We start from the raw sequence: 27549 nt of genomic DNA, 5'->3' as shown, positions 1-27549 counted from the left end.
TTTTTAAAAAAAAAAAAAAAAAAAAAAAAAAGGTGAGGGTTTGACGTGGTTCCTGACACCATCTTGCTCTTGTGCATTGCTGCCAGTGGTTCAAATGCTGCTGAAGATGTGGATTCTGAGCAGTGTTCCTTGTATTGTATCCAACAAGCAACCACCCTGTAGGCATCTCTACCCTGAGCCAGTGGTTGTTTCCTTCATTTTTTTTTTCTTTTCTCCTCATACTTGTAGTAGGGGCTCCGCAACATGAAAATTAAAAGTATGAACGGGATGAGTAAGTAGGGGGCATAGACAGATATAAGCGTTAACCGTTCATGCAAAGTCTCAGGTCTTTGTCCCTTGAAACCACTGGCTTTGGAGAAATCCTCAAACAGAAATGTGGAGAGTATTGGAATTAAGGTCGTCATGGTGTGAACGGAGTAGATGATTGCAGGAGTTCGAATCCACTTGCAGCTTCCTGAGGTAGTCAGGGGAAAAGAAAAATGGTTAGGTCTGTTCATGACTCAAAGGTGTCCAAGACCTTCCCACTGTCTCTGCCTGCCTGCTTTCTTCTACTCCCTTCTCCCAGTGGAAACTCGGAACTGGAAACCTGGATGTGCCGCACTGCCCCACATGCAGATTTATGTGGCAGCTCACTGACAGCTCGCCGAAGAACCAAGACTATAACTCAGAACATAACTCAGCAAAACTCTAGGGCAATAAAACTGCCATTACCTGTTAAAACCTGTGTGGGATAAAATCCCAGGGGAGGGAAATCCCTGCCCCATGGCATCTGTTTGTTCAGTAATTATATATAGGTGAGAGGATCAGGAGGCAGATTCAGTGACCCCAGGGGATGCCAATGGGAAACAAGCATTTTCAGCGGTTCTAGCTTCGTTATCAAGTACACGTGTGTGGTCACCATTTTAAAAAAGCATTGATTATGAGAACACTAAGAATAATTTTAAAATGAGAAGCACGTTAGGGATTAGCCTGATGCTACAGCTTATAAGTCAGTATGATACTATCCAACACAGAGAAATAAAAGCCAACAAAAAGAGAAATTAATTCTGTTGGGGAACAAAACAAAAGGGAACAAGCTCATCGTTTAAGTGGTCTCAGGTTTCATGTGTATGCAAGGGATTTCTAGACTGAGGCAGCCGTGCAGCCCCACTGACCACAGACATGAACCTGAGCCACACTAATGTCCCTTTACAAGATTTACCCTGGTTATTTCCCCCAGATCCTATGGCATCCTCCCACAAACTATGGGGACCATCCCCTTCCCTTTGGAGATACTTCCCCAAAAGATTTCTGGGACCTGATTTCTGGGTAAAAATGGGATTTTCCCACCATTTACCAACCTTTGAGGAAGGCATACGTTGCAATGGGAAAGAAAGGCAGCTGAAACACAAGCTCGCAAAACAGAAAGGACTTAAACCAGGCTGGGGGCTCCTGCAGCAGCGGGTCTTTGAACTCCTTAGCATACCACTTCAGCAGGTTTCTAAACTGAAAAAGAAAATGATCATGATGAATTACAGCCACCTGGCCTCAACAGGCTCGGTTCTAGCTCATTTGAAAATACACTGGAGGAGCCTGTCATTAATTAGCACCCCCAACCCCAGCAGCAGATGGCATGTCCAGCTGGCTTTTGTGACACAGCCTAGATGGTCATTTAATAAAAACTTACTATCCCTAACTCAAATGTTCCCTTCTCTGTGAAGTTTTCTTAACTCTTCCAGCCCCTTCTTTGTGCTACCCAGCATCTGTTCATAATTCCAAGATAACACATCCAGATGTGTTGGCCACTGTCAGGAGCAACAATAAGTATCTGGCACTTAGTAGGCACTCAGGGTGTTCGCTGAATGAACAAATGTGACATTTCTGCCAACAATATCATTCTTTGTTTAAAAAAACAAACGTGAAAACCATCCTGACACTTTCCCGTTTGCAATGGCAACTACACACCAAGCTCCAAAGGCCAGATTCCCTCAAATGCAGAAATGAATTTCCCTCTTCTTTTCTGGGGGTGGGGGTGGGAGTGAAAGGGGAAGTAAATCTAACCTCTATGGCGATGGAATTTTGGACACTTTAATTCCAATATGGCAAACAAGTTCCTTATCATTCTTAACTCGCCTAATTCTAATTTTTGGTTTTTAGGAGACAGAATTTTAGTGGAAGAACAAACTCTGCCCCAAACTACAAACTACCTAGTAGCTTCTTGGTTATGCAGGGCTTTAGCGTCTCAGTTCTAGCTTGGGCCCCACACTTCTAATTACCCTGTCAAATAAAAAGGATGTGGATCCATGCTGACCTGGCTACAGGCAGAGAAAAGAAGCAGAGTTTAAGGCTGCCCATCTTGGGCTTCTATAGGAGCCCAAAGCCTAGTGCTCTTGGCTCTATGTGGACTACTAAACGTCTGTAACATCACATTTTACCTCCTAGATGTGGCATTGTCCTGACACACAGGCCTTCAAAGACAAATCAGTCTTGATATTATGATTAATAAAGGCAACTCCAGGGTAAGAATTTATCTTACAATGGAAAATCCAAGAATATTTTTCCTGTTAATTTTTAATCAAAAGATAAAGGCTCACTATTGTGAAATAGAAGCCCCTCTGCTGCAAGAGCACTTTAAGCAAACATCCAGAAACAAATATCCTGTTAGCATATTTTTGATTTCAGAAAGGCTCTGGCTAGATAACCAATTTATTGACCAAAGGATCTCCAAATTTGTACTTAATTTGAAATTGAAATTCATAAGCACTTTTCTGGATGGGAATGTGGTTTGAATAGGATTGAATTGATAGGAAACACAAAGGCTAAGTCACTGTCCCTCTCCAGGGTTCTATTTCCTCATCTATAAAATAAGCAACTTGGACTAGATGTTTTCTTAAGATCCCTTTTTTGCTTTTTAGATTTTTAAAAATACTGGATGAAACTACCTGCTTTAAAAGATTGACTGTAAAATTATTATTTTTGAGACAGTCTCTGTTGCCCAGGCTGGTGGAGTATGGTGATTTGATCTCGGCCCACTGCAGCCTCAACATCCTGGGCTCAGATGATTCTCTCACCTCAGCTTCCCCAGTAGCTGGGACTACAGGTATGCACCACCAAACTCAGCTAATTTTCTGTAGAGATGGGGTTTTGCCACATTGCCCAGGCTGGTTTTGAACTCCTGGGCCCAAGCGATCCTCTTGCTTCAGCCTCCCAAAGTACTGCGATTACAGGTGTGAGTCACTGCACCCGGCCTGACTGCAAAATGTAAGAGGCATTCTGGGTCAGGCCCGGTGGCTCATGCCTATAGTCCCAGCACTTTGGAAGGTCAAGGCAGGTGGATCACCTGAGGTCAGGAGTTGGAGACCAGCCTGGCCAATATGGTGAAACCCCGTCTCGACTAAAAATACAAAAATTAGCTGGGTGTGGTGGCTCACGCCTATATTCCCAGCTACTCTGGAGGCTGAAGCAGGAGAATCGCTTGAACCCAGGAGGTGGGAGGTTGCAGTGAGCTGAGATAGAGCCACTGCACTCCAGCCTGGGTGACAGAGCGAGACCCCATCTCAAAAAAAAAAAAAAAAAAAAAAGGCATTCTGGCTATTTGAACCTCATTTTCTATTCAATTTGCATACAACCTTTCTGATCCAACTATTTCGTAAATTGAGGCAGACTCGTATAGCACTTTAATTTCTAAGGCCTACAAGATGAGATCAGCGAAATTTTAAAAACCTTATCACCCAGATATCGTAATAATGAATTATTATAATCGTAACCAACCATCTTACACAGTCATATACCTGCCACCTGATGCCAGAATGAGGCTGGGACTAATTGTGAGTAGAAGAGTAGAAAGCCCAGGCACCTGGCAGACAGGTGAGGCGCGTAGGACCTGGGGCAGAGTGCCTGGCTTTAGGCAAGGCCTTTAATCTCCCTACACTTGTGTCCCCATCAATAAAACAGAGCCAATAATAGTGCCTACTTCACTATTGGTAAGATAGTGACTTAATATATGTAGTCTTTAAAATAATGGCTAGCACATAATGATTACTTAATGGAATGTAATTAATACATATTTGGAGATATTCAAGTTTAATCCCATTAAAATCACAGCTAACAACTGGTCATTAAAAATTATTAGCTATGACCTCCCCAAGAAAGGTAATGAAACTGTTTACATTTATACCTGACTCACATTTGACTCAACTCACTCTTGTTATCCATTAAAAGATGCACCTGGCCTGCACACATGATCTCTAAACCAGGGGTTCCCACTCACCAATCTTGTACTTCTGTAAGTTAGAATGGGAATACAGACTGATTTCAGAGCCAGATGCTCACTTGTTTTTCCTTATTTTTACCAGAAGCAATGTTATCCAGCTGCAAATGATACTACAAAACGCTTCCCATCCTCTCCTTTCCATTTTCGTATCCAAACTAAATTCTTACTGTTTCATAATAAAATAAAGAGTTTTCCCAGGCCGGGCACGGTGGCTCACACCTGTAATCGCAGCACTTTGGGAGGCCGAGGCAGGCAGATCGCCTGAGGTCAGGAGTTTGAGACCAGCCTGGCCAACATGGTGAAATGCTGTCTCTAAAAAAAATATGAAAATTAGCCGGGCGTGGTGGCATGCACATGTAATCCCAGCTACTCGGGAGGCTGAGGAAGGAGAATTGCTTGAACCCGAGAAGCAGAGGTTGCAGTGAGCTGAGATCGCACCACTGCATTCCAGCCTGGGCGACAGAGACTGTCTCAGAAAAAAAAAAAGAAAAATTTAAAAAACTAAGAGTTTTTCCAAGCAGTGATTTGGTGCAATCCAAGAAAAAAAAATTTATTTTGCAAATTTCAGCCCAACCACTAGGTGATCTCCTACAGGCTTTTAGCTCTAGGAAAAATTCCTTCTATTTTGGGAAGAAAACAACAGACGTTAAATTTTGGCATTTTTCAAAGAGAATGTGAGAATAATTCAAGGCTTTTATTATTATTTGCCCCATAGAGAAGTAACAAAATCAGCATTTCCTACACCAAAGCAACAAGAATGGAGGCACAGACCTTCCATGCTAGGATGCCCCCGTGCTAATGCCTTCAAACATCATCACACACACAGATACAACACACAACCAGGATGCCCCTGTGCTAATGCCTAACATCACATCTCACACGCAGGTTCTGGCCAGATGCTGCCTGCACTGACCCTTGGGCCTTCTGCAGTAAGTCAGGATTAAAAAAATAAAGCTGATGCTGGGAATGGTCGGTCACGCCTGTAATCTCAGCACTTTGGGAGGCTGGGGCAGGAGGATGGCCTGAGCCCAGAAGACCAGCCTGGGTAACATAGTAAGACATCATCTCTACAAAAAATAAAAAGTTAGCCAGGTGTGCACCTATGGTCCTAGCTACTCAGGAGACAGGTGGGAGGATCTCTTATGCTCAGGAGTTCAAGGCTGTGGTAAGCCATGACTGCATCATAACACTGCAAGCCTGGGTGACAAAGGACCCTGTTTCTTAAAAAAAAGACTGAGGAAATTTTATCAAATTTAAACATTTAAATGGGATCTTTATGATATGATGCTGAGCACCTTTTAAGTGTATTTTGTTAGGGGTGAGCAAGATGGGCTTGTGGGAATGGCACATCCAGGAAGGATAAAGAAACCAACAGCTGTGAAGTCTGGAATGGCTACATGGAGTAGCAGGCTAATTACGAAGTATTAAAAGGTCCTATAACACCAGAGATTGTAAACAGGCAGCCTGCCTGAGTATTGCTGGCCATACAGGTTTCAAAAACCACAGATAGGCCAACACTGTAGTAGATTTTCCTTTCTTTAGGGCAATTAATGGTTACTGCAGAGCTGCGATGACCTCTTCGGTTTTCAGGAAGAGTCTGTACTATCTGGCCCTGTAGTAGGCTGAATAGTGACCCCCAAAGATAAACACATCCTAATCCCTGGAACCTGTGACTGTTACTTTATTTGGCAAAAGGGACTTTGCAGATGTAAATAAGGATTTTGAGATGGGAGATTTTCTGGGTTATCTGGTGCGCCCTGAATGTATGACAAGTGTCTTTATAAAAGCGAAGCAGAGGGAGCTCTGACTACAGAAAGGGTGGCAATGTGATGACCTGAAGCAGAGATTGAAGTGATGTGAACACAAGCCAAGGAACATTGGCAGCCACCAGAAAATGGAAGAGGCAAGAACCAAATTCTCCCCTGGAGCCCTCAGGAGTGAGCCCTGCCTTGATTTGAGCACTGTAAGATTTCATTGTGAACTTCTGGCCTCCAGAACTGTAAACAAATCTGTTAAGTCACTATATTTGTGGTAACTACAACAGCAATATGAAAACGAACCCACCCTGTATACGTTTGAGCTTATAATTTAACTCAACTCTCTCAACAGCTGAGGATACAGAGCCCTGACCCGCCCAAGTCACCACCAGTTCTTGGAAGAACCAAGTCCCCAGACCGCACCTTGCCTCATACTACCTACGCTTTTCCCACGCAAAAGGAGGCCAGAGGTCTTCCCGTTGTGTTTGGTTCTAGAAGGAAACAAAAGAGTGACTTATGGGAGTGGTGGAACATTATTGAACCATGGCCTTTTTGGGAGAGTTAGGTCCCTTGAAAAGTCGATGGGAGCTATATTCTCCTTCCAGGAAACAAAGGCATACACATTTTGCACCCATTTTTGGGAGCTCATGACCCTCAGGTAATGAACCTTTCCTCGGCAGAGAAAAAGCATTTAAGGAGAAACAGAGGCAAAATAAAATCTTCAGGTAGACAAGTCAGTCCTGCCTACAGTTCTAGATAAGTTGCAGAAACAGAACTGAGGACAGGAATCCATGGAAGAAGGTCACAGGGTCCAGATACGAGAAAAAAACCCAACGAACCGGGAAACTAAAACTGTAGCTTGGAAGAAAACAAAGCAATAAAGCAGAGTTTGGGGTTAAAAGAATGCTCTCCAACAACCACGAAATCGGGATTTTCACCTTGTTTTTACTCGGGAGATCATTGTTACTCGAACCCAATATTGAAGAGCCAATCTGAAAAGATGGCAATTTACTCTCGAGCTCTGGAAGTTGCTGGAACCTGACCTTGAAGCAGTGACGATCTGTGAACGCCCCAGCTGCACCAACCAAGGTCCTAAACCTTCAGACAGGTCTGTTTCTACTTGGACTTTTTCTCTGGGATCAGACTGGTATTTTAAAGCCCTTCCAAAAAAAAAAGATTAAAGCAAACCTAACATGTGGCTTTAGACACTTCATCCAGACTACTTCCCTCAGACACTGACAACCGGCCAGAGGTGGAATCGCGGGAAACCTTAAACCCAGGGAAGGCCGGGCGCGGTGGCTCACGCCTGTAATCCCAGCACTTTGGGAGGCCGAGGCGGGCGGATCACAAGGTCAGGAGATCGAGACCACAGTGAAACCCCGTCTCTACTAAAAATACAAAAAATTAGCCGGGCGCGGTGGCGGGCACCTGTAGTCCCAGCTACTCAGGAGGCTGAGGCAGGAGAATGGCGTGAACCCAGGAGGCGGAGCTTGCAGTGAGCCGAGATCGCGCCACTGCACTCCAACCTGGGCGACAGCGTGAGACTCCGTCTCAAAAAAAAAAAAAAAAAAAAAAACCCAGGGAAGAAGTGACTTTAAAGGAAACAAAGCGTTCGCCCCTGCCGCTTGGGAGAAGGGTCTGGGATAGAGACAAAGCCCGAGGAAAACACAGAGCTAAAGTTTTTAGGGTTAGGAGCTGGGGAGGCACGGGCAGGACCCGAGGGAGGCGGCAGGACCGAGGGAGGCGGCAGAACTGGCACCCAGGGTGCGCGAGCGCTGAGGAGGTGAAGGCCCTGTGGACGCAGCGCGCGGCAAAGCCTCGGCGGGCCGGGATAAGACGGGCGCCCCTCACCTCGACTGGGTAAAGCTCGCGCGGCAGCACCGCCTGCAGGTCCATGAACAGGGTGATGGGGATATGGCTGAGAAAGTAGATGCCCAGCAGCCACTCCACGCAGCGCCTGGTTGCCGGAACCCCCATCGTCCGTCGGTTGGGCCTGGACCGGCCGACGTGAGAAGAGGTGCCAAGTCCGCACGCCTTCCCGGACCCACTCGCCTCGGTCGCCGCCCCGCCCCCTCGAGGGCTATGCATGCCGCTCCCATTGGCTGTCGAGAAGAGGAGGCTCGCGGACAGGGGGCGGTATTCCCAGCAGGGCGCATCCATTGGTCCGTATAAGTATAGCGCGTGGAGAAGGCGCCTCGTAAGCCGTTTCCATTGGCCACCTGGAGCGCCGCGTGGGCGTGGCTTAGTCACGTCTTTCGGCGCGCGGCTACTCAGTGCAGATCGCTGATGCAAGGGCGGGCACTGCGTTTCCGTGCTGGCCGGGTGGTATCCTGGTCTCCGGGCGGCTGCCGGCGGTGCTCCCTTCCATCATGGCTCCGTTCGCTCGCTCTGTTCGTGTACTAGTGACCAGCGCCTGTTCTGGGCCGCGGTGTCCCCGTGCAGTGCGGGCGTCACGGAGCAGGGGTCGCAGAGCGGGGCACGAGCGCCGCGGCGCAGGTTCCCGGCGCAGCCGGGGTTGCGGGTCTGGGGAGGCAGCCGGCCGCGGTGAACAAAGAAGCAGAGGGGAGGACTCGAGGGACGTAGGAGGCAGTAAAATGGACAGGAATCCTCACCGGCTGTGGAGCATGAGGAAAGGTCAAGGATTCGTTCACTCGTTCAGCAAATACTGATGTTCACCTCCACGCTGGGCGTAGGCCTGTCTCGGGGCAGGATCGCCGAGGCTACCATTTGCTAAGAGGGGACACAGGGCAAGGGAGTGCGAGGAAGGAATGCAGCTTGGACTACGTGGACCTTGAGTGGGCTGCAGCGTTGGTTGGAGGAGGCAGTTGGGTGAGCCTGTCTGGAGAGGTAGGCTTGTGAGGCATCCGCCTTTGATGGCGAGCAGAGGGCCTGGGAGAGATCCTGGGGGAGCTCCAGCCTTGGGTCATGGGAGGAGGGGACTGAGATAGGAGCGGACTAGCAGGAGACGATGTCACAGGGAGGGGCAGCCGTGTCAACACTGAGTGATGCCCACCTGTGGCCCTGTGGGGAACAGCTGTGTCGTGGGGGCAGGAGCCAGGGAGTGACAAAGTGGGGAAATGGAGGCAGGAAGTGTAAACACGAAGGGGAGGAGACATGGGGCAGTAGCTGGAGAGAGGCACTCGAGAGTTTATTTTTCAGGTGAGAAAGACTTGAGCTAGTTTAGTTTGGACAATGGGAGAGGTTGCCCCTACTCGAGAAGAGCAGGAAATGCGGCTCAAAGCCCTGGAGGAGGCGGAGAGGATGGAAGGATTGGGGTGGGTTAGGTGGGTGCCCTGCGCTCCACCCAGCTGCCCCTTCCCTTGGGACGCTATGGGCTAGGACAGAGGGATTGTGGCAGTGTTGAAGACCCAGCTGAGGTGAGAGAGCCGCTGACCCGGAGGCCCCAATCTCTCAGGCTGTGTGCTTTGCATTTCTCTAGTGCGGGGTCTACCCGGAAGAAGGCTGCTGGACCCCTGCAGAGTTTGGGTTCAGAAAGACGAAAGGTGGTTTTGAAGAGTTGAACAAGAGTGATTGAGGTGCTGGAGGTTGCAGTTCAAGCTAGGTAGGGGGAGAGGGAGAGGTGAGGCCAAAGGGGGCTGTAAGACAGTGGAGGAGTGAATGGGTTTGAGGCCTGCTGAGGAACACGTGCCAGCATGATGGGAGTCACTGGGCTGGAAGGGTGGGAGCTTATGAGGAGGGCGTGCAATACCTGAATTCCGGGGGTCAGGTAGAGGTTCTGCCCGTGGGAGTGTGCGACTGAAATGGAGTGGAGGGTAAGGTCTTTGGAGATGACGTCAAGGGAAGGCCACCCAGGGAGACGGTGGCGAAAATGCCACTGCACACGGGGAGTAACTAGAAGGAAGGTGAGCATGAGATGACAGTGGAGGGGAAACTGTGTGGACATGGCCTTGGGGAGCCAGGAGGCTGCTGATCCTGACCTTGAAGAGTGTGAGAACGCGAATAGCCTGTACTGGAGAGGGCTGTGGGGAAGCTGAGTCCTCAGCTAAGTGCCAGTTACTGGGGGAGGTGACAGTGGAGGGGTTTGGCTGGGGAGGAGGAGGAGCAGGTTGGAAGGAGACACAGGAGGAGAGATGTGGAGGTCCTTGGGTGGGGAGCAGGGGATAAACAGCATGGGCGGCTGAGCATTGTGAGGGCACACAGTTCTGGCGTCCTCTGAGCCTCAGGTCAGCCTTGCCCAGGATCCCAGAGCCGACAGCCAGAGGAAGGCAGGGGTGTTCAGTGCTGTTTGTCCTGCTCCGAGGGGGGAGCCTGTCTCCATGGAGAGAACACTCTACCAGGGGCTTAGGAGGGAGGACTCAGAATTAGCTGCTGCTTTTTTTCCAGGGGAAAAAAAAAAGCCAATGCCTGGGAAACCTTAGGTCACCTGAGGAGAGAGGCCATTTTGTTCACAACATAAATCTTAAAGGCAATTTGCTCTTCAGACTCCACTCTGTTCCCATTCCCCTCGTATTGGTCACTTAGTAGCCATCTTGGTTATCAAATTGACCATTGAGGTATTGCAGTGCTTGTGTTCAAGTAACCCGTGGTGGCTCATACCTGTAATCACTTTGGGAGGTGGAGGCAGGAGGATCCCTTGAGGCCAGGAGTTTAAGACCAGCCTGGGCAACATAGCAAGACCCCATCTCTTTAAAAAAAATTAGTTGGGCATGGTAGCATGCCTATAGTCCCAGCTACTTAGGAGGCTGAGTTGGGAGGATCCCTTGAGCCCAGGAGTTTGAGGCAGCAGTGAGCTATGATCACTTCACTGCACTCCAGCCTCCGCAACAGTGAGACTCCTCTCAAAGGCCCTAACGTACATTGGTAGTGATGTGACAATTCGGATATGCCAATGAGAAACCATAAAGTTCCTTTATGTGAAAAAGTAGAGATTTTTGACTTAGGAAAAAGTGCTGAGGTTGCTAAGATCTATAGTACAGTAAGATATTTTGAGAGCGATCACATTCACATACCATTTATTACAGTATATTGTTATACTTGTTCTATTTTATTGTTAATGTCTTAACTGTGCTTGATTTGTAAATTAAACTTTATCATAAGTTTGTATGTATAGGAGAAAACAATATGGTTCAGTACTACCTATGGTTTCAGGCCTCCACTGGGGGGTCTTGGGACATGTTCTCCCAAGGATAAGGGGGACTTTTGTGTACAGCTCCTCTCTCCCTTCTCCAAACCATTCACTTGAATGAGAACATGAAGGCTGGGCACGATGGTTCACGCCTATAATCCCAGCAGAGGCCAAGGCAGGTGGATTACCTGAGGTCAGGAGTTCCAGACCAGCCTGGCCAACATGGTGAAACCCTATCTCTGCTGAAAATACAAAAGTTAGCCAGCCATATGGTGCACACCTCTAGTCCCAGCTGCTCAGGAGACTGAGGCAGGAGAATTGCTTGAACCTGGGAGCAGAAGGTTGCAGTGAGTCGTGATAGTGCGATTGCACTCCAGCCTGGGTGACAGAACAAAACTCTGTCTTCAAAAAAAAAAAAAAAGGCCGGGCACGGTGGCTCAGGACTGTAATCCCAGCACTTTAGGAGGCCGCGGTGGGTGGATCACCTGAGGTCAGGAGTTCAAGACCGGCCTGGCCAACATGGTGACACCCCATCTCTACTAAAAATACAAAAATTAGCCAGGCATGGTGGTGTGCGCCTGTAGTCCCAGCTACACGGGAAGCTGAGGCAGGAGAATCAGTTGAACCTGGGAGGTGGAGGTTGCAGTGAGCCAAGATCGTACCACTGCACTCTAGCCTGAGTGACAGAGCGAGACTGTGTCTCAAAAAACAAACAAACAAAAACAAACATGAAGAGCTGGGTGGGCCTTTAAAGATAATCTAGGCCTAACACCTCATGAGGAAACTGAGGCTCAGAGAGGTGTTTGTCCCAGGTCACAGAGTGACAAGGCAGGGACTGGAACCCTGGTATCCTAATTGCCCAACCCGAGGCCAAGTCTTCTATCCCTAGGGCAGAGCAACGCCTTCCTGCGCAAGGTCTTCAGACCAAACCCAGGGCCCAGGAGAGGCCTGGCTAGGCTGGCACACTGCACAGCTGGAGAGGCCTGGCAGCACTGCTCCCACCCTCCACCCATTATGGCTTTAAGGGTATGGTGGTACCTTTTAATTTACCTTGGGGTGGGTTAGGTGGGTGCTCTGTGCTCCTCCCAGCTTCCCCTTCCCTTGGGAAGTTATAATTAAGTTCCCTGTAGAACTTAATTATGACTGCTTGCTGGAGGGCAATGGGGCAGGAGGAGTGCGGGCTAGGATTTGTGCAGGAAATGTGGTAAGTGTACTGGTGTCAATGTGACCACTTCTCAAAAAACATCTCATCCAGCCCTGGCAACATAGTGAGACTCCCATCTCTGTAACAAAAATTAGCCGATGTGGTGGTACGCACCTGTAGTCCCAGCTACTCAAAAGGCTGAGGTGGAAGGATGGCTTGAACCCAGGAGTTCAAGGCTGCAGTGAGCCGTGATTACACCACTGCGCTCCTGCCTGGGTAACAGTGCGATCCTGTCTTAAAACAAAAAAAAAATCCCCAAATGTCACCTAGCCAAATTTGTTACCTATAAAGATTTTCAAGGCCAAGTACTTTCAGTGGATGGTCCCTCTGTCCAAAAAAATTATGTCCAGCCGTTTGAAATTCCTTTAATGGGGGACCATAGCTCTTAATTTGATGAGGTCAGATAAGTCTTAGAATGCAAATGGCTCTAAGAGAGGTCAACTAAAGAAGGCAACTGTGGAAAGAATGACCCCGTCCTTATGAGAACAATGTTTAGTGCCTTTAAAAAAGTATTTATATTGTGATGAGACAAACACCATTAGCCTAACAGTGGACCTAATGGTGGCAGAAAGGGAATTCTAGCATTGTAACCCCAGCTGAAAGGTACTTGGAGCAGGCCATGTTGAATTGGCCACTTGCTTCTTTGACAGCAACTGTACAAAGCTCTTTCCTCACCTCCCAGCTTTTGCTTCACTTTCTGTCTACTTAAAATGCACCCACCCTTCTCACCCCACCCCTGCTTGCCTCCCCCATCTCTGTGTATTTTAATATTTGGCTGAAGGCCACCTCCGCCGATTGCCTCTATTTGGTGGCGCTGTTACGTCCTCTGAACCTATCTCTGAAGGTTTGTCCCTTTCCAGTGAGCAACACTGATTGAAGCCCATGTCTCTGGACATATTTCCCACTAGATCATAGATTCCTTGAAAAGTGCAAAAACTATATTTTTCACTGTTTTAAAACTTGCCGTTTTAAAAATTAGGAGCCACAACACCAAGTCAAAAAGAATAAGAAATAAACACTTACCAAAAGTATTTATTATACAAGAAAAATTATGAATACATCTTTCACCTCAGTTCAGCAATTCTAAGTCCTGTCTTCATTAATTCACTGTATGACCTCATGCAAATCATGTCCTATTCCTCATTCTTTGTGCCTTTATTTGTAAAATGAGCTTGAACGAGACACTCTTTCATGTCATTTCTTGGTCTAAAATCCCACAAATTTGCAGATTTAAGCTGAATTAAATTTACCCTATTAAAAAGGCTGATTGATTTCTTCAATGTTAACGCAAAAACATAAACACCATCAACTCCCACAAAAATAAACAATCACAGTAATCACAACAATCACAGTAATTCCTGGTAGTGAAGCACAAAACATTTTCCTCCTACCCCTAAAATAAATGTCTCATCACAATGACACGGACACCAAGTAAAAATAAAATACTAGGTGTCACTGGGGTTAGTGATGACTTTAAACGGAAAACCAAAGACACACCCATGAAAGAAATAATTGGTAAGTTAGGTTTCATTAAAATTTAAAACCCCTGCTCTGCAAAAGACACCGTCAAGAGAAAGAGAAGACAAGACAGTTTGGCAGTTTCTTACAAAGTTAAACCTATTTTTACTATTCAATCCAGCAATCACACTCCTTAGTATTTAACTAAAGGAGCTGAAAATTCATGTCTACACAAAAACTAAAACACTGATATTTACAGCATTCTTTATTCATAATTGCCAAAACTTGGCAACAATTCAGGTGTCCTTCAGTAGGTGAATGGGTAAGTAAACTGTGATATATATACCAGACAGTGGAATATTATTTATCACTAAAAAGAAATGAGCTATCAAGCCAGGAAAAGACATGGAGGAACCTTGGATGCATATTCAAGAATATGTGAAAGAAGCCAATGTGAAAAGGCTCCATAACGATTGGAAACATAGGACATCCTAGAAAAGACAAAACTACGGAAACAGTAAAAAGATCAGTAGTTGCCAGGAATTTGAGGGGAAGAAAGTAAAAGGATGAACAGGTGGACGCCAGGGGTCTTTTTGAGCAGTGAATGCTATAATGATAGATAAATGTCACTATACATTTGTCAAAACGCATAGAACTACACCAAGAGTGAACCTTTCATCTATTGTAGGAAATGTATTATAACAAATGTGCAGGAGGCCGTGTCCTTACTTTCTGCTCAACTTTGCTGTGAACCTAAAACTACTTGAAAAAATAAAGTCTGTTTATCTGTATAAACAACACCAAAGTGAATAATTACAATAAACTCATATTCAGTATTTCTAAAGCACTTCTTCCAAATAGCATGTGTATTTAAAAATTTTTAAACTTTACTAAAAAACTGAATGGTAAACTGAAAACAATGGTTACCTCTAAGAAATGAAACAGAAAGGAGGGTGTTCTTTCAGTTTTTGCTTGTTACAGTGTAGCCTGAACTTTTAAGAATATCTGTTTTACTTTTGTATTATTTGTGTTTAATAGTATATTTTAATAAAAGGGGCCACAATGTACTAAAAAATTAAACACATTGCTAGCACAACCTTTCCTCACCTGTGACCAGGCTGTCAGACTAGATAACATATCTAGAGGTAAGATTAAAGTTCTTATGAAACAAAAAAAAAAATTTTTTTTTTAATTCTGCCTATGAGTTCGGTCTAACAAAATGTCTCGAGAAAAGCATTTTACAAAAAAATGTCCTTAATGGGCATAATTTTAACAGTGCAAATTACCTTTAAAAGACTGGGCCTGTAATCTCAGCTACTCTGGAGGCTGAGGCAACAGGACTGCTTGGGCCCAAGAGTTTGAAAACAGCCTGGGTAACACAGTGGACAAGAGCAAGGATGTGAAAGAACTCAGTCTTTACCATGGTTAACTTGAATAAAATAAAAATTGTCTTGTATGAACCAGCCTCTTCTCATTTTATTTACATAGGCAACATGGTGAAACCCTGTCTCTACCGAAAACAAAACAAAACAAAAAACACACCAAAAAGAACAAAAATTAGTCAGGTGTGCTAGTGCACACCTGTAGTCCCAGCTACCTGGGAGGCTGAGGTGGGAGAATAATTGAGCCCAGGAAGTCAGTGAGCCGTGATTGCACCACTGCCCTGTAGCCTGGGTGATAGCAAGACCCTTAGTTATTCTAAATCAACACATTTTTTTTTTTAAAGGAATAATCTCTGTAAATATTTTCTCCCAGTCCAGCTTATCAATTTTTTATTTCATATATTGTGCTTTTGGGTTGTCTCTAAGAAAATATTTGTCTAGCCTGTGGTCACAAAGACTTTCTTTTGTATTTTGTCTTCTAGAATATTTCATTTTCAGTTTTACATTTAGGTCTGCAGTGCATTTGGAGTTAATTGTTTATTATGATTCAAAGTATAGATTGAGGCTCTTTTTTTGTTTTGCATATGGACACCTAGTTCTAGTGTCATTTATTGAAAACACTGTCATTTCTGTGTTGGATTCTCTTTGTACTTCTGTTGAAGATTAGTTAATCATAGATGTGTGGGTCTTTTTTTGGACTAAAACTCTAAAACTATATTATTAATCCTGATTTGTATTGCATCTGACAGATCCAGAATGATTTGAAAAGTTAATTAGCTAACAAATTTAGAAATTTGTCAAGTGTCTTATTTGGAACCTGGCATTTGCTGACAGTAGTTTGTAATCTACAGAAGGGTTTTCTAAAATAACTTTAAGCCTAAAATTAAAGGAAGATTTTGCTAATGATTCATTATCTGTTTGGAAAAACTTGTGTGATTTTTCATGGAGTAGGGATGAGCTGAAATGGTTTTTCCTAGAAGATGCCCATTTTCTTTTTTGTAGAAGTACTTGGTAGTTCTCTAAGAATCTGTGTTTATGCTTTATATCTTCTTTGATAGTGATACATTTTGGGGCAGTTCTCTTTTTGTTTAAAACCATCACATAGTTGTCCTAAGTTAAATGCGTAAGCCAGACTTGATGGCTTATGCCTGTAATCCCAGAATTTTGAGAGGCAGAGGCAGGAGGATCACTTGAACCCAGGAGTTTGAGACCACCTGGGCGCCATAGCGAGACCCCCTCTCTACAAAAATCAAAAACAGTTTGGGTGCGGTGGCTCAGGCATGTAATCCCAGCACTCTGTGAGGCCGAGGCAGGCAGATCACCTGAGGTCAAGAGTTTGAGACCAGCCTGGCCAACATAGTGAAACCCTGTTTCAACTAAAACAAACAAACCAAACAAAAAATTAGTTGGGTATGGTGATGCATGCCTGTGATCCCGGCTACTCAGGAGGCTGAGGCAGGAGAATCGCTTGAACTCAGGCGGTGGAGATTGCAGTGATCCAAGATTGTGCCACTGCACTCCAGCCTGGGTGACAGAGCAAGACTCCGTCTCAAAAAAAAAGAAAAAAAGAAAAAGAAAAAAACCCAAAAACATAGCCTGGCATGGTGGTGCATTCCTGTTGTCCTAGCTGAGGTGGGAGGATTGCTTGAGCCCAGGAGTTCAAGGTTACAGTAAGCGATGATGGCCCCACTGCACTCCAACCTGGGTGACAGAGAGAGACTCTGTCTCTAAACAAACTAACTAAAGGTTTAATTACTTTTAAAAAGTACACAATTATTGTTTTTAGGATGAGATTTTTTCTTTTTTTTGAGACAGACTCTTGGTTTGTCACCTAGGCCTGAGTGCAGGGGCTCAATCAGCTCACTGCAATCTTGAACCCCTGGGCTAAAGTGAGGCAGGAACCTCAGCTTACCGAGTAGCTAGAACTATAGGATTAGGAATACAGGCACATGCCACCACACCCAGTTAATTTTTTTGTAGAGACAAGGTCTCACTATGTTGCCCAAGCTAAAGTCCAGCTTCCTGGCCTCAGGCAATGAATGCTCCCACTTCAGCCTCCCAAAGTGCTAGAATTACACGCACGAGCCACTGTGCCTTGTCTATTCTTTTATCATTAAATTGTATAGACCTGTAGAGTGAAAGAATTGATATTTGGCTGTACATTGGTGTTCCATAATATAATGAGGTTTGAGCTAGTCTCAGTATTTGGATGTTTATTATTTAGTAATTTAGAAGTACTTTGCAATTAACACCTTTAAATTAACTTAAAAATTTAAATGTAGTAGAAATTAAAATGCCAAGAAGCAGGTGTTGTTTTAAAAAGATCATTGGACAAAATATTGAGGTTAATTTAAGACAGACTTTCAGGATTAATAGCTATTTTAAAATTTTTAAAATCTTTTGTTGATGAGTGCTTTTTCTCATTCCTGAAATACCTACTCTTAAGTCCTTTTTTTTTTTTTTTTTTTCTGTCTTTGGAAAACATACTCCTGTCCCTTGCTATTCAATTTTTCTTCCTTTTTTTCCGTTTCTTCATTTGGCTAGACTTTGCCACAATTTTATTTTTATTATTTTTATTGTGGTAAAATACATGTAATAAAATTTATCACTTTAACTATTTTAAAGTATATAATTCAAGCCACGTGTAGTGGAGCCTGTAGTTCCAGCTAGTCAGGAGGCTGAGCCTGGGCTCCTTGAGCCCAGGAGTTTGAAGGCAGCCTGAGCAACATAACGAGACCTCCTTCTCTTCCCCCGCCCCGCCCCGCCCCGCCCCGCCCCGACGGAGTCTCGGTCTGTTGCTCAGGCTAGAGTGCAGTGGCGCCATCTCGGCTCGCTGCAAGCTCCGCCTCCCGGGTTCACGCCATCCTCCTGCCTCAGCCTCCTGAGTAGCTGGGACTATAGGTGCCCGCCACCGCGCCCGGCTAATTTTTTTTGTATTTTTAGTAGAGACGGGGGTTTCACTGTGTTAGCCAGGATGTTCTCGATCTCCTGACCTAGTGATCCGCCCCCCTCAGCCTCCCAAAGTGCTGGGAGACCTCCTCTTAAAAAAAAGAATTATATAGTTCAGTGGCATTAAGTACATTAAGAATATTGTACAACCATCACTCCCACCACCTTGTTCTAGAACTTGTTCATCATTGCCACACCATGTTAGCACCTTATTGTTCCCTAGTGTTTGGCTGTCATATTAAGTATTAGGTTTGTAAAGGATTAACAAGACTCAGTTCTTGTACTCAAGGACTTCAGAGATCGTAAGAGAAACCTAACATTTATAATACAATGTGGCAAATTACATGTTAGAGCTCCCCATTACTGAATTTTATTTATTCAATTATATATATATATATATATATATATATTTTTTTTTTTTTTTTTTTTTTTGAGACGAAGTCTCGCTCTGTCGCCCAGGCTGGAGTGCAGTGGCCGGATCTCAGCTCACTGCAAGCTCCGCCTCCCGGGTTCACGCCATTCTCCTGCCTCAGCCTCCCGAGTAGCTGGGACTACAGGCGCCCGCCACCTCGCCCGGCTAGTTTTTTGTATTTTTTTAGTAGAGACGGGGTTTCACCGTGTTAGCCAGGATGGTCTCGATCTCCTGACCTCGTGATCCGCCCATCTCGGCCTCCCAAAGTGCTGGGATTACAGGCTTGAGCCACCGCGCCCGGCCATATTTTTTTCATATATTTACCAATGCATACATTTAATGAATCAGGCATATAATGCTCACCTATTCAGCAATTTCAGTGCTTTTCCTGCTTGCCTTGCAAATTTCATCTAGGAGTTTACAAAGGAATACTCGGTGAAGCCTGATCATCAAATGGATTTTTCCCTGGGGAAGTCCAGTTCTTTTTTTCTTTTTTCTTTTCTTTTTTTTTTTTTTTTTTGCTGTTGTCCCAGATTTATTGAAAATAATATAGCACTGCAGAAAAAATTCAAACAGGTCCCCGAGGCGTTTTGAAATTCATCCCAACTGTAGGCTGAGTGACCTGCAGGTTGGACAGACTGCCGAAGTCCAAAAGCTTCAGCATTTCCTTAGTGTCAGGATCTACTTCAATTATCTCCTGATCCAGGGCTGAGACCTCCGGAACGTAATTGTCTCTCCTTTCTCTCTCCTCCTCCTGCAGCTTGATGGAGATACCTCTTACAGGGCCTCTCTGAATCCGCTTCATCAGATGGGTGACATAGCCTGCTATCTTGTTGCGGAGCTTCTTGCTGGGGATAATGGCGATCTCCTCGCACACGCGCTTGTTCGTGTGGAAGTCGTTGCCCAGGCGCGTGTAGTACTTCTCTATGATGACCTGGGCCGCCTTCTTCACGGTTTTGGTGCGAACGCGGCCCATGTTGGCGGGTCCTTGGTAAAGAGGCTCTTTTTTCTTTTTTTTTTAAATTATACTTTAAGTTCTGGGGTACATGTGCGATTCCTCAATTAGAATTTTAATTTTACCTTGAAAAAGCAAAGTAACTTTTTGTTAGGTTAGCATTCCAGTTATCATATCATTCCACACACTGAATTCATTTAGGCTAGACCAAAAGACTGAAGTCTTTAGTCTTTTGATTTAGGTCATTGTGGGATTCACAAATCCTCAAGCCCTATACTTTATGGCAAGAAGGGAACCAGAAAATTGATATTTTGATTTAAAATCAAATTATGAGCTATTACTTCCTAATGAAGCAGGGAGATCTGTGAAAACTATGATTAGAGAGAACTTCTTAGTTGTCTGCAACTATCATTTGTTGAAACTGTTTTTACTTATTTTAGTTGCAGTGACAACTTGCTTATGATCAAATACAGCATTATATGGGCATGTTTATCTCTCTAGGCAGATCATCTTGATGAATAGTTGCTTTGGAAACTGTCAAGAGATTGTTTTTAATTCCTTGAAAAGTCAGGAGGTATTAATTGATTTAAAGTTTCATGTCTTAGCAGTTTTAGTTTAAAATAATGCGATCAGCATTGAGCAGCATTAAAGTATAGGTTTTATTTTCATTATTGTGTCCAGAGTTGGTTCCTTCTGGTGGGTTCGTGGTCTCACTGACTTCAAGAATGGAGCCGCAGATCTTCATGGTGAGTGTTACAGCTCTTAAAGATGGCATGGATCCTAAGAGTGAGAAGCAGCAAGATTTATTGTGAAGAGCAAAAGAACAAAACTTCCACACTATGGAAGGGGAGGCCAGAAGGTTGCTGCTGCTGGTTGGGAGTGGTCAGCTTTTATTCCCTTATTTGTCCCCGTCCGTGTCCTGCTGATTGGTCCATTTTACAGAGTGCTGATTGGTCCATTTTACAGAGCACTGATCGGTCCATTTTACAAACGTCTAGCTAGCTACAAAGCGCTGATTGGTGCATTTTTACAGAGCACTGATTGGTACATTTTACAAACCTCTGGCTAGCTACAGAGCACTGATTGGTGCATTTTTACAGAGCTCTGTTGGTTCATTTTACAAACCTCTGGTAAGACAGAAAAGTTCTGGAAGTCCCCACTGGACCCAGGAAGTCCGGCTGGCTTCATCTCTCATTATTATTGTCATGCGTGTCCATGTGAAGAGACTACCAAATAGGCTTTGTGTGAGCAATAACGCTTTTTAATCACCTGGGTGCAGGTGGGCTGAGTTCCAAAAGAGAGCAAGGAAGATAGGGGTGGGGCAGTTTTGTAGGATTTGGGTGGTTAGTGGAAAATTACAGTCAAAGGGAGTTTTTCTCTTGTGGGCAGGGGCAGGGGTCACAAGGTGCTCAGTGGGGGAGCTTCTGAGCCAAGAGAAGGAATTTCACAAGGTTAATACCTCAGTTAAGGTGGGGCAGGAACAAATCACACTGGTGGAATATTATCAGTTAAGGCAGGAACCGACCATTTTCACTTCTTTTGTGATTCTTTAGTTGCTTCAGTCCAACTGGATGTAAACCTGCAGGCTTGGGCTCAGAGGCCTGACAATTATGACTGATTTTCTTCATTATTAAAAATTTAATGCAATATTGCTTATAAATGTAAAACAGCATGGCTCTTTCCATCTAAAAGTGCTAGATGTGGCAAATATTTGCTATTAAAAGGTTGGGGAGGAGTTGAGAGCAGCTTTTTCATATTATGTACACAGGCCTCCTATAAACGGCCAGTAAATCTTCCCAAAGGGTGGTGGGCATTTCCAACGGGCCAAACACGGTCTGTTACTCTACTATTTCTCTCTTTCAGCAGCAAGGTCTAGTAGCACAAAGACTAACCGTCTGATGGCCGCTAACCGTTCTACCCGTGGTCGTTTGGGACTCCGCGTGCCTTCCAGGCCCGGTAAGGCCTTTGTCCGTTGAGGTTAGGACTAGGTTGTCTCAGCCAGTGGGGACAGAGCGGTTACTGGGACCAGGTCTGCGCCGCTCGGAGGCCTAATGAGGTGGCCAAGACTGCCTGCGTCGGGAGGCCGCCTTCCCAGGCCTCTGCACCCTCAGGTCCTCCGCTGATTGGTGTTCTTTCGGGCAGCCGCCAGGCTTCCAGGCCCGCCACTCCCGCCGCCATCCAAAGGCCCCACTTGGTGGGGTTTCATCCCGGCTGAGAGAGGCCGACGCCGCCGTCAGTCATTGAGGTGGGGTGGGGAAGCTTCAAGGCCTGGGCCTGGCCAGGGGGCAGCCACAGCGGGGCCCCAGGTGTGTGCAGGGCGGAGGCCGCGGCCTGTCCTGGAGCCCCCCAGCTCACTTGCCGGCCGGGGGCCAGAGGAGCCTGGAGGGCTCTGGGGGACCGGCGTGCTCTGCCTCAGTTCGTAAGAGTCCGTAGTCTTCCTAATGTAGTCAGTCTAAGACAGTTGGTGTCCCAAATGGTTGATAGTGTTTTAGTTTACAATTTCAACACTTGTTAGGAGGAGAAAAGTTCAGATTACTAGGCCTAGATTCCTAATAAGTTTTGTTTTGTTTGAAATAGGGTCTCATTCTCTCACCCAGGCTTGGAGTGCAGTGGCTTGATGACAGCTCATTGCAGCCTCGACCTCCTGGGCTCAAGTGATCTTCCCACCTCAGCCTCCTGAACGGTGGGGACTACAGGTTCACACTACCATGTGTGGCTAATTAATTTTTTTTTTTTTTTTTTTTGCAGAAACAGGGTTTCACTGTGTTGCCCAGGCTAGTTTTGAATTATTGGGTTCCTGTGATCTTCCTGCCTCGGCCTCCCAAAGTGGTGGGATTGCAGGCATGAGCCACTGTGCCCAGCCCTAATACGTTTTTATAAATTTTTAAAAGTTGGAATTTGTGGTGTGGTTTTGATTGTCTACTGAAAAGGAATGATTGCAGTCTCCTTTTAGGTTAAAACAAAAACAAAAAACAAACTTAAAAATAACCCTTAGTTTGGTTAGGCTTTTAATAAATTTGACATTTATTGCTCTCGAAAAATAGCTGTGATCATCTTTTTTCAGGGTAATCACTTTGATCAGTATGAAAAGGGACACTTGGAAATTGAACAAGCATCACTTGATAAGCCTACAGAATCCATAAGATGATCATTGCTTAATTTCGGGTCTTAGCCAGTTAGGTGGGTAGTGTTCATGTGACACTTAATGTGAATCAGGTTGAACTTGTTAATAACCAATACAGTTTAGAGTTGTTTTCTTGCATTCCATACAGTAACCAGATAGAGTTTGGGATGTAATCTAATATTTAATATGTTGGGAAATCAGTTCAAAACAATCTAGAAACACATTAGAATTTTGATGGGGGAAAAATATCTTTTTGGCCCATACTAATATTTTGTTGAAGGTAGCAAGTTAAAGTTTAGCATTTTGTGAATTGAATGAAGAAGTAAAATATATTTTGATCCTTTATAGATTCACATTTCCTGGGCAATATAATTTTGTATGAAATGTTCCTACATAAGTAGAATATAGAAACACAATTTTTAAAGTTCCATTAGAAACAGTTAAGGGCCCAACGCAGCAGCTCACACCCATATTGCAGCACTTTGGGGGGTTGAGGTGGGCGGATCACCTGAGGTTGGGAATTTGAGAGCAGCCTGGCCAATATGGTGAACCCTATCTCTACAAAAATAGCAAAAATTAGCTGGGCGTGGTGGTGCACGCCTGTAATCCTAGCTACTTGGGAGGCTGAGGAACCAGAATTACTTGAACCCGAAAGGTGGAGGTTGCAGTTAGCTGAGATTGAGATCGTACCACTGCACTCCAGCCTGGGCGAGAGAGCGAATCTCTGTCTCAAAAAAAAAAAAAAAGAAAAAAAAGAAACAGTTAAGGAGTAATACGTTTTATTTACCAGACTCTTGTGAAATATGGCAAGTTTGGGCTCTGTAGCTTAAGAAATGTCTAGTATTTGTCAAAAGTTGATTATTTCTATCTTTTCACGCTGCTTAGTTTTAGACACTGATGATATCAAGCAATAGAACAAGGAGATTTATTTACCTGGCTCTTAGTTTAAAAACAAAACAAGGCCGGGCGCGGTGGCTCAAGCCTGTAATCCCAGCACTTTGGGAGGCCGAGACGGGCGGATCATGAGGTCAGGAGATCGAGACCATCCTGGATAACCCAGTGAAACCCCGTCTCTACTAAAAAATACAAAAAAAAATTAGCCGGGCGAGGTGGCGGGCGCCTGTAGTCCCAGCTACGCGGGAGGCTGAGGCAGGAGAATGGCGTGAACCCGGGAGGCGGAGCTTGCAGAGAGCTGAGATCCGGCCACTGTACTCCAGCCTGGGCGACAGAGCCAGACTCCGTCTCAAAAAAACAAAACAAAACAAAACAAAACAAAACTTCGGCTAGGTGCGATGGCTCACACCTGTAATCCCAACACTTTGGGAGGCTGAGGTGGGTGGATCACCCGAGGTCAGGAGTTCAAGACCAGCCTGGCCAACATGGTGAAATCTCGTCTCTACCAAAAATACAAAAAAATTAGCTGGGCATGGTAGCGGGCACCTGTAATCCCAGCTACTTGGGAGGCTGAGGCAGGAGAATTCCTTGAACCCAGGAGCTGGAGGTTGCAGTGAGCAGAGACCACACCATTGCACTCCAACCTGGGCAACAAGAACAAAACTGTCTCAAAAAGAAAAAAAAAGCTAAATATTTGAACATTATTTTTATTTTGAAAAACATTATTTTTAAATAACAGTCCATTGTTAAAATGAACTTCTCATTATTGTCAGCCTTTACTATTTGTGCTTAAGTGTGCATATTCAAAAGGGTTTCAGTGAGTTATTGGTAAAACTTTAGTGGGGAAAAAAAGTCAAAGAGGGAATCTTAATCTTTATAACCATCATGACAAGCCCTCTTCCCCTTAAGAAACACTAGCTTCTTAGGAAAATAAGAAGGCAATTTAGAGAGTGCAGATAGTTTAGCTTTAGCTTTTATTTTCAAAACTGTAACATAGTAAAGGATCAACATATATTAATGTTCCTAATTAGGTTGGTGTTGTGTGTGTTTGTGTGTTTAGATGTTTATAGAAATTTACACAACTTGGGGTGTACAACATTTTTCTTCCACAGCCGTTGGCCCATACTAGCTAAGCAGCCATGATCTGGTTTGTTTTGCACGGTCTGCCTTTTTAAAATTTCTTCTCTTCTTTCTCTCCATCTGCCACTCTCCTTTTTTTTTTTTTTTTTTTTTTTGAGATAGAGTGTTTGCTCTGTCACCCAGTGGCGTGATCTTGGCTCACTGCAACCTCCGCCTCCTGAGTTCAAGCGATTCTCCTGCCTCAGCCTCCCAAGTACCTGGGATTACAGGCACCCACCACCATGCCCTGGCTAATTTTTGTATTTTTGGTAGAGATGAGGTTTCACCATGTTGGCCAGGGTGGTTTCGAGCTCTTAACCTTGGGCGATCCCCCTGACTGGACCTCCCAAAGTGCTAGGATTACAGGCGTGAGCCACCGCACCTGGACTCCACCTCCCTTTCTTATTTCTGTCCTTCTGGTCCAGTGAAAACTGCATAGAGTACCTTCTGTCTTAATGTGCTGGCATGATGCTAGACTTAGGCATGGCGATAATTGATGGCACATGTGATAATGCTGCAAAGGGAGAATTCTCATCGGCTGTTTCACTGAAAGCCTAGTCTTGTGTTTTGACATAAGGATAAAATGCCAAGCTCACTTTGCTAAGGTAAAAATCACTGGTTTGTGTCTTGTTCTGTATTATTTTGGGGATTATCACAATAATGAATCTGTAGGCTAGATCAGTATCTTGTATTTGAAAAATAATTTTTCCATTTTAATTTTAAAACTTAGGGGGGTTGAAGTTTAAAAACAGAGCTATCAGAATCAACTCCCCAGTACCATATTCTACAAGATGCATGGTTGGTTAATATTCTTACACAAGCTATAATTCTGTGGGTACTCAACAGTAGCAGGAAATTTAATTAGATGAAATTTGCAAACTAGTATTCATCATTACTATACTCAAAAAAGATTTTTTTAAACCACTAAATTAAATGATATTTAACATTTTTAAGCCTTCTTAGAGGGGGCTACACTGAAAGATTTTTGGAAAATTTATTCCTGTGGCACGTGAGGCTAATGCTGTTTTACCTCTCACAATGTCCAGGATTTTTTTCTAACACATATCATAGGGAGAACACTATCAGAGGCAGTCTAATTGAGTAATCATTGTTGAATAACCTCAGTGAATAGGAGAATTGATATATGCCTTATTTATTAAATAGTGCTACTTTCTCCACTTAAAATAGCAAATAGTACCTAGTACTCAGGCTGGATATTTAATTTTTTAAATAAATAAATGGATGTTCAGAAATGTATATTAATAATTATACTTCTAATGAAAATTTACTTCTGAAACACATAAATATATGCATTATTTGTGATGTGGCAGTTTAGGAAGGAGGAGGAGGAGCTTCATAGCCTATATTGTATTAGATAGAAGTAGGACATAGGATCTGGGAGAATAAACAAATATGTAATACAAGAAAAAGAAGTAGGACACACAAGATAAGAGGGATCTTATTTTTGTTGCCTGATCATTTGGGAGTAAAATTTTAAATAATGTTCTTTTTTTTTAAAAAAAACTTTTTTTTTTTCTTGAGCCAGAGTGTCAATCTGTTGCTCAGGCTGGAGTGCAGTGGTGCGATCTCAGCTCACTGCAACCTCCACCTCCCAGGTTCAAGCGATTCTCATGCCTCAGCCTCCCAATTAGAAGAACTTCATTTCCAACCAAAGAACAGGCCACATAGCCACCAGTTTGGGGTCTTGAGCAGAGAGAGAAAACAAATAGGTGGTTTGTGAGAACTCTGAATTATGTAGAAAACCAGCTTTTTGTGTATTACCCTTTGTCAAAATTCAGTTGCCTTATTAATTAAAAGTAGGATTCCTTTGCAATTCTTCCATGTACATTTAAATTATATCAAGTTGACTCTTGAGAAGAAAAAAAATTATAAGCAACCTACTTGTATAATGCGTCTTTGTTAGTTGTAAACCACGAGTTGTGTGTGTGTGTGTGTGTGTGTGTGTGCACGCTTCTTTTGAGAGATGGAGTCTTGCTCTGTCGCCCAGGCTAGAGTGCGGTGGCATGATTTCAGCTCGCTGCAACCTCTTTCTTCTGGGTTCAAGCGATTCTCCTGCCTCAGCTTCCCATGTAGCTGGGACTACAGGCGTGCACCACTATGCCCAGTTAATTTTTGTATTTTTAGTAGAGACAGGGTTTCACTATATGTTGGCCAGGCTGGTCTCGAACTCCTGACCTCAGGTGATCCGCCTACCTCAGCCTCCCAAAGTGCAGGGATTACAGGTGTGAGCCACCGTGCCCGGCCGATAGTTTTTAAAAAGTTTCTATAATTTATTTTTGGTTCTATGAGATTATAATTAAACCCCAAATTACATATTTTATTTAAAAAAAGCCAAAAGATTTTTAGTCATTATTATAGTAACTGAAATTAAGTAAACAGTTACTTTAAAAAAAAATTTTTCAAAATAATTACTACTTTAGAAATAAATTGGTTGGGCATGGGAGCACGGCAGGTCAAGGATGCAGGAGCTGTGTGACCATGCCGCTGCACCCCAGCCTGGGTGACAGAGCAAGACCCTGTCTCAAAAAAAAAAAAAAAAAAAAAAAAAACAGAAAGAAATTTAGTATTCATTGCCCTTGTTCTGTCTAGATTACATGTCTGAGCCATAAGCTACTTGTACCAACTTAGTGCTATAAATAGCATCCATGGGCCGGGCGCAGTGGCTCAGCCTGTAATCCCAGCACTTTGGGAGGCCGAGGCAGGTGGATCACGAGGTCAGGAGTTCAAGACCAGACTGACCAACATGGTGAAACCCTGTCTCTACTAAAAATACAAAAATTAGCCAGGCGTGGTGGCATGTGCCTGTAATCCCAGGGTCTCAGGAGGCTGAGGCAGGAGAATCGCTTGAACTCGGGAGGCGGAGGCTGTAGTGAGCTGAGATCACACCACTGCACTCCAGCCTGGGCAACAGAGCGAGACTCCATCTCAAAAAATAA

At 44.4% G+C, this 27549-nt stretch overlaps 3 protein-coding genes across 4 annotated transcripts in view; all 3 read right to left on the bottom strand.

The window, feature by feature from the left end:
• Positions 1-27549, bottom strand: part of TMEM199 (transmembrane protein 199) — a 345481-nt gene that overhangs the window by 37189 nt on the left and 280743 nt on the right. The gene's annotated exons all lie outside the window — the stretch shown is intronic.
• TMEM97 (transmembrane protein 97) lies at positions 11-8126 on the bottom strand. Of its 2 annotated transcripts, none has more exons than XM_050763248.1 (3): positions 7861-8126; positions 1341-1485; positions 11-454 (listed from the first exon to the last, which is right to left on the bottom strand). In XM_050763248.1, exons 1-3 carry the CDS (start codon positions 8095-8097, stop codon positions 195-197), a joined length of 642 nt encoding a protein of 213 aa, XP_050619205.1. In that variant the 5' UTR covers positions 8098-8126; the 3' UTR covers positions 11-194. The 2 variants fall into 2 exon arrangements, with proteins under 2 accessions (XP_050619205.1, XP_050619206.1); XM_050763249.1 differs by having other exon boundaries at positions 1341-1480; positions 7861-8117.
• LOC126938745 (40S ribosomal protein S17-like) lies at positions 18985-19476 on the bottom strand. Its single transcript, XM_050763274.1, has one exon. It carries the CDS (start codon positions 19474-19476, stop codon positions 19069-19071), a length of 408 nt encoding a protein of 135 aa, XP_050619231.1. The 3' UTR covers positions 18985-19068.

The sequence above is a fragment of the Macaca thibetana genome, chromosome 16 (genome assembly GCF_024542745.1).
Source record: "Macaca thibetana thibetana isolate TM-01 chromosome 16, ASM2454274v1, whole genome shotgun sequence".
Taxonomy (NCBI): Eukaryota; Metazoa; Chordata; class Mammalia; order Primates; family Cercopithecidae; genus Macaca; species Macaca thibetana.
Note: the sequence above shows the minus strand (reverse complement) of the source record. Positions and strands in the feature narration are given on the sequence as shown.

What these genes read in the sequence shown, in the direction of transcription:
- TMEM97 (XM_050763249.1), bottom strand. Translation starts at nt 8,108, where the DNA reads ATGGGAGCGGCATGCATAGCCCTCGAGGGGGCGGGGCGGCGACCGAGG. An exon ending in GCGAGCTTTACCCAGTCGAG is followed by an intron (nt 1,481 to 7,860) that starts GTGAGGGGCGCC and finishes TTTTCAGTTTAG; the next exon opens with AAACCTGCTGAAGTGGTATG. An exon ending in AACGTATGCCTTCCTCAAAG is followed by an intron (nt 455 to 1,340) that starts GTTGGTAAATGG and finishes TGACTACCTCAG; the next exon opens with GAAGCTGCAAGTGGATTCGA.
- LOC126938745 (XM_050763274.1), bottom strand. Translation starts at nt 19,476, where the DNA reads ATGGGCCGCGTTCGCACCAAAACCGTGAAGAAGGCGGCCCAGGTCATC.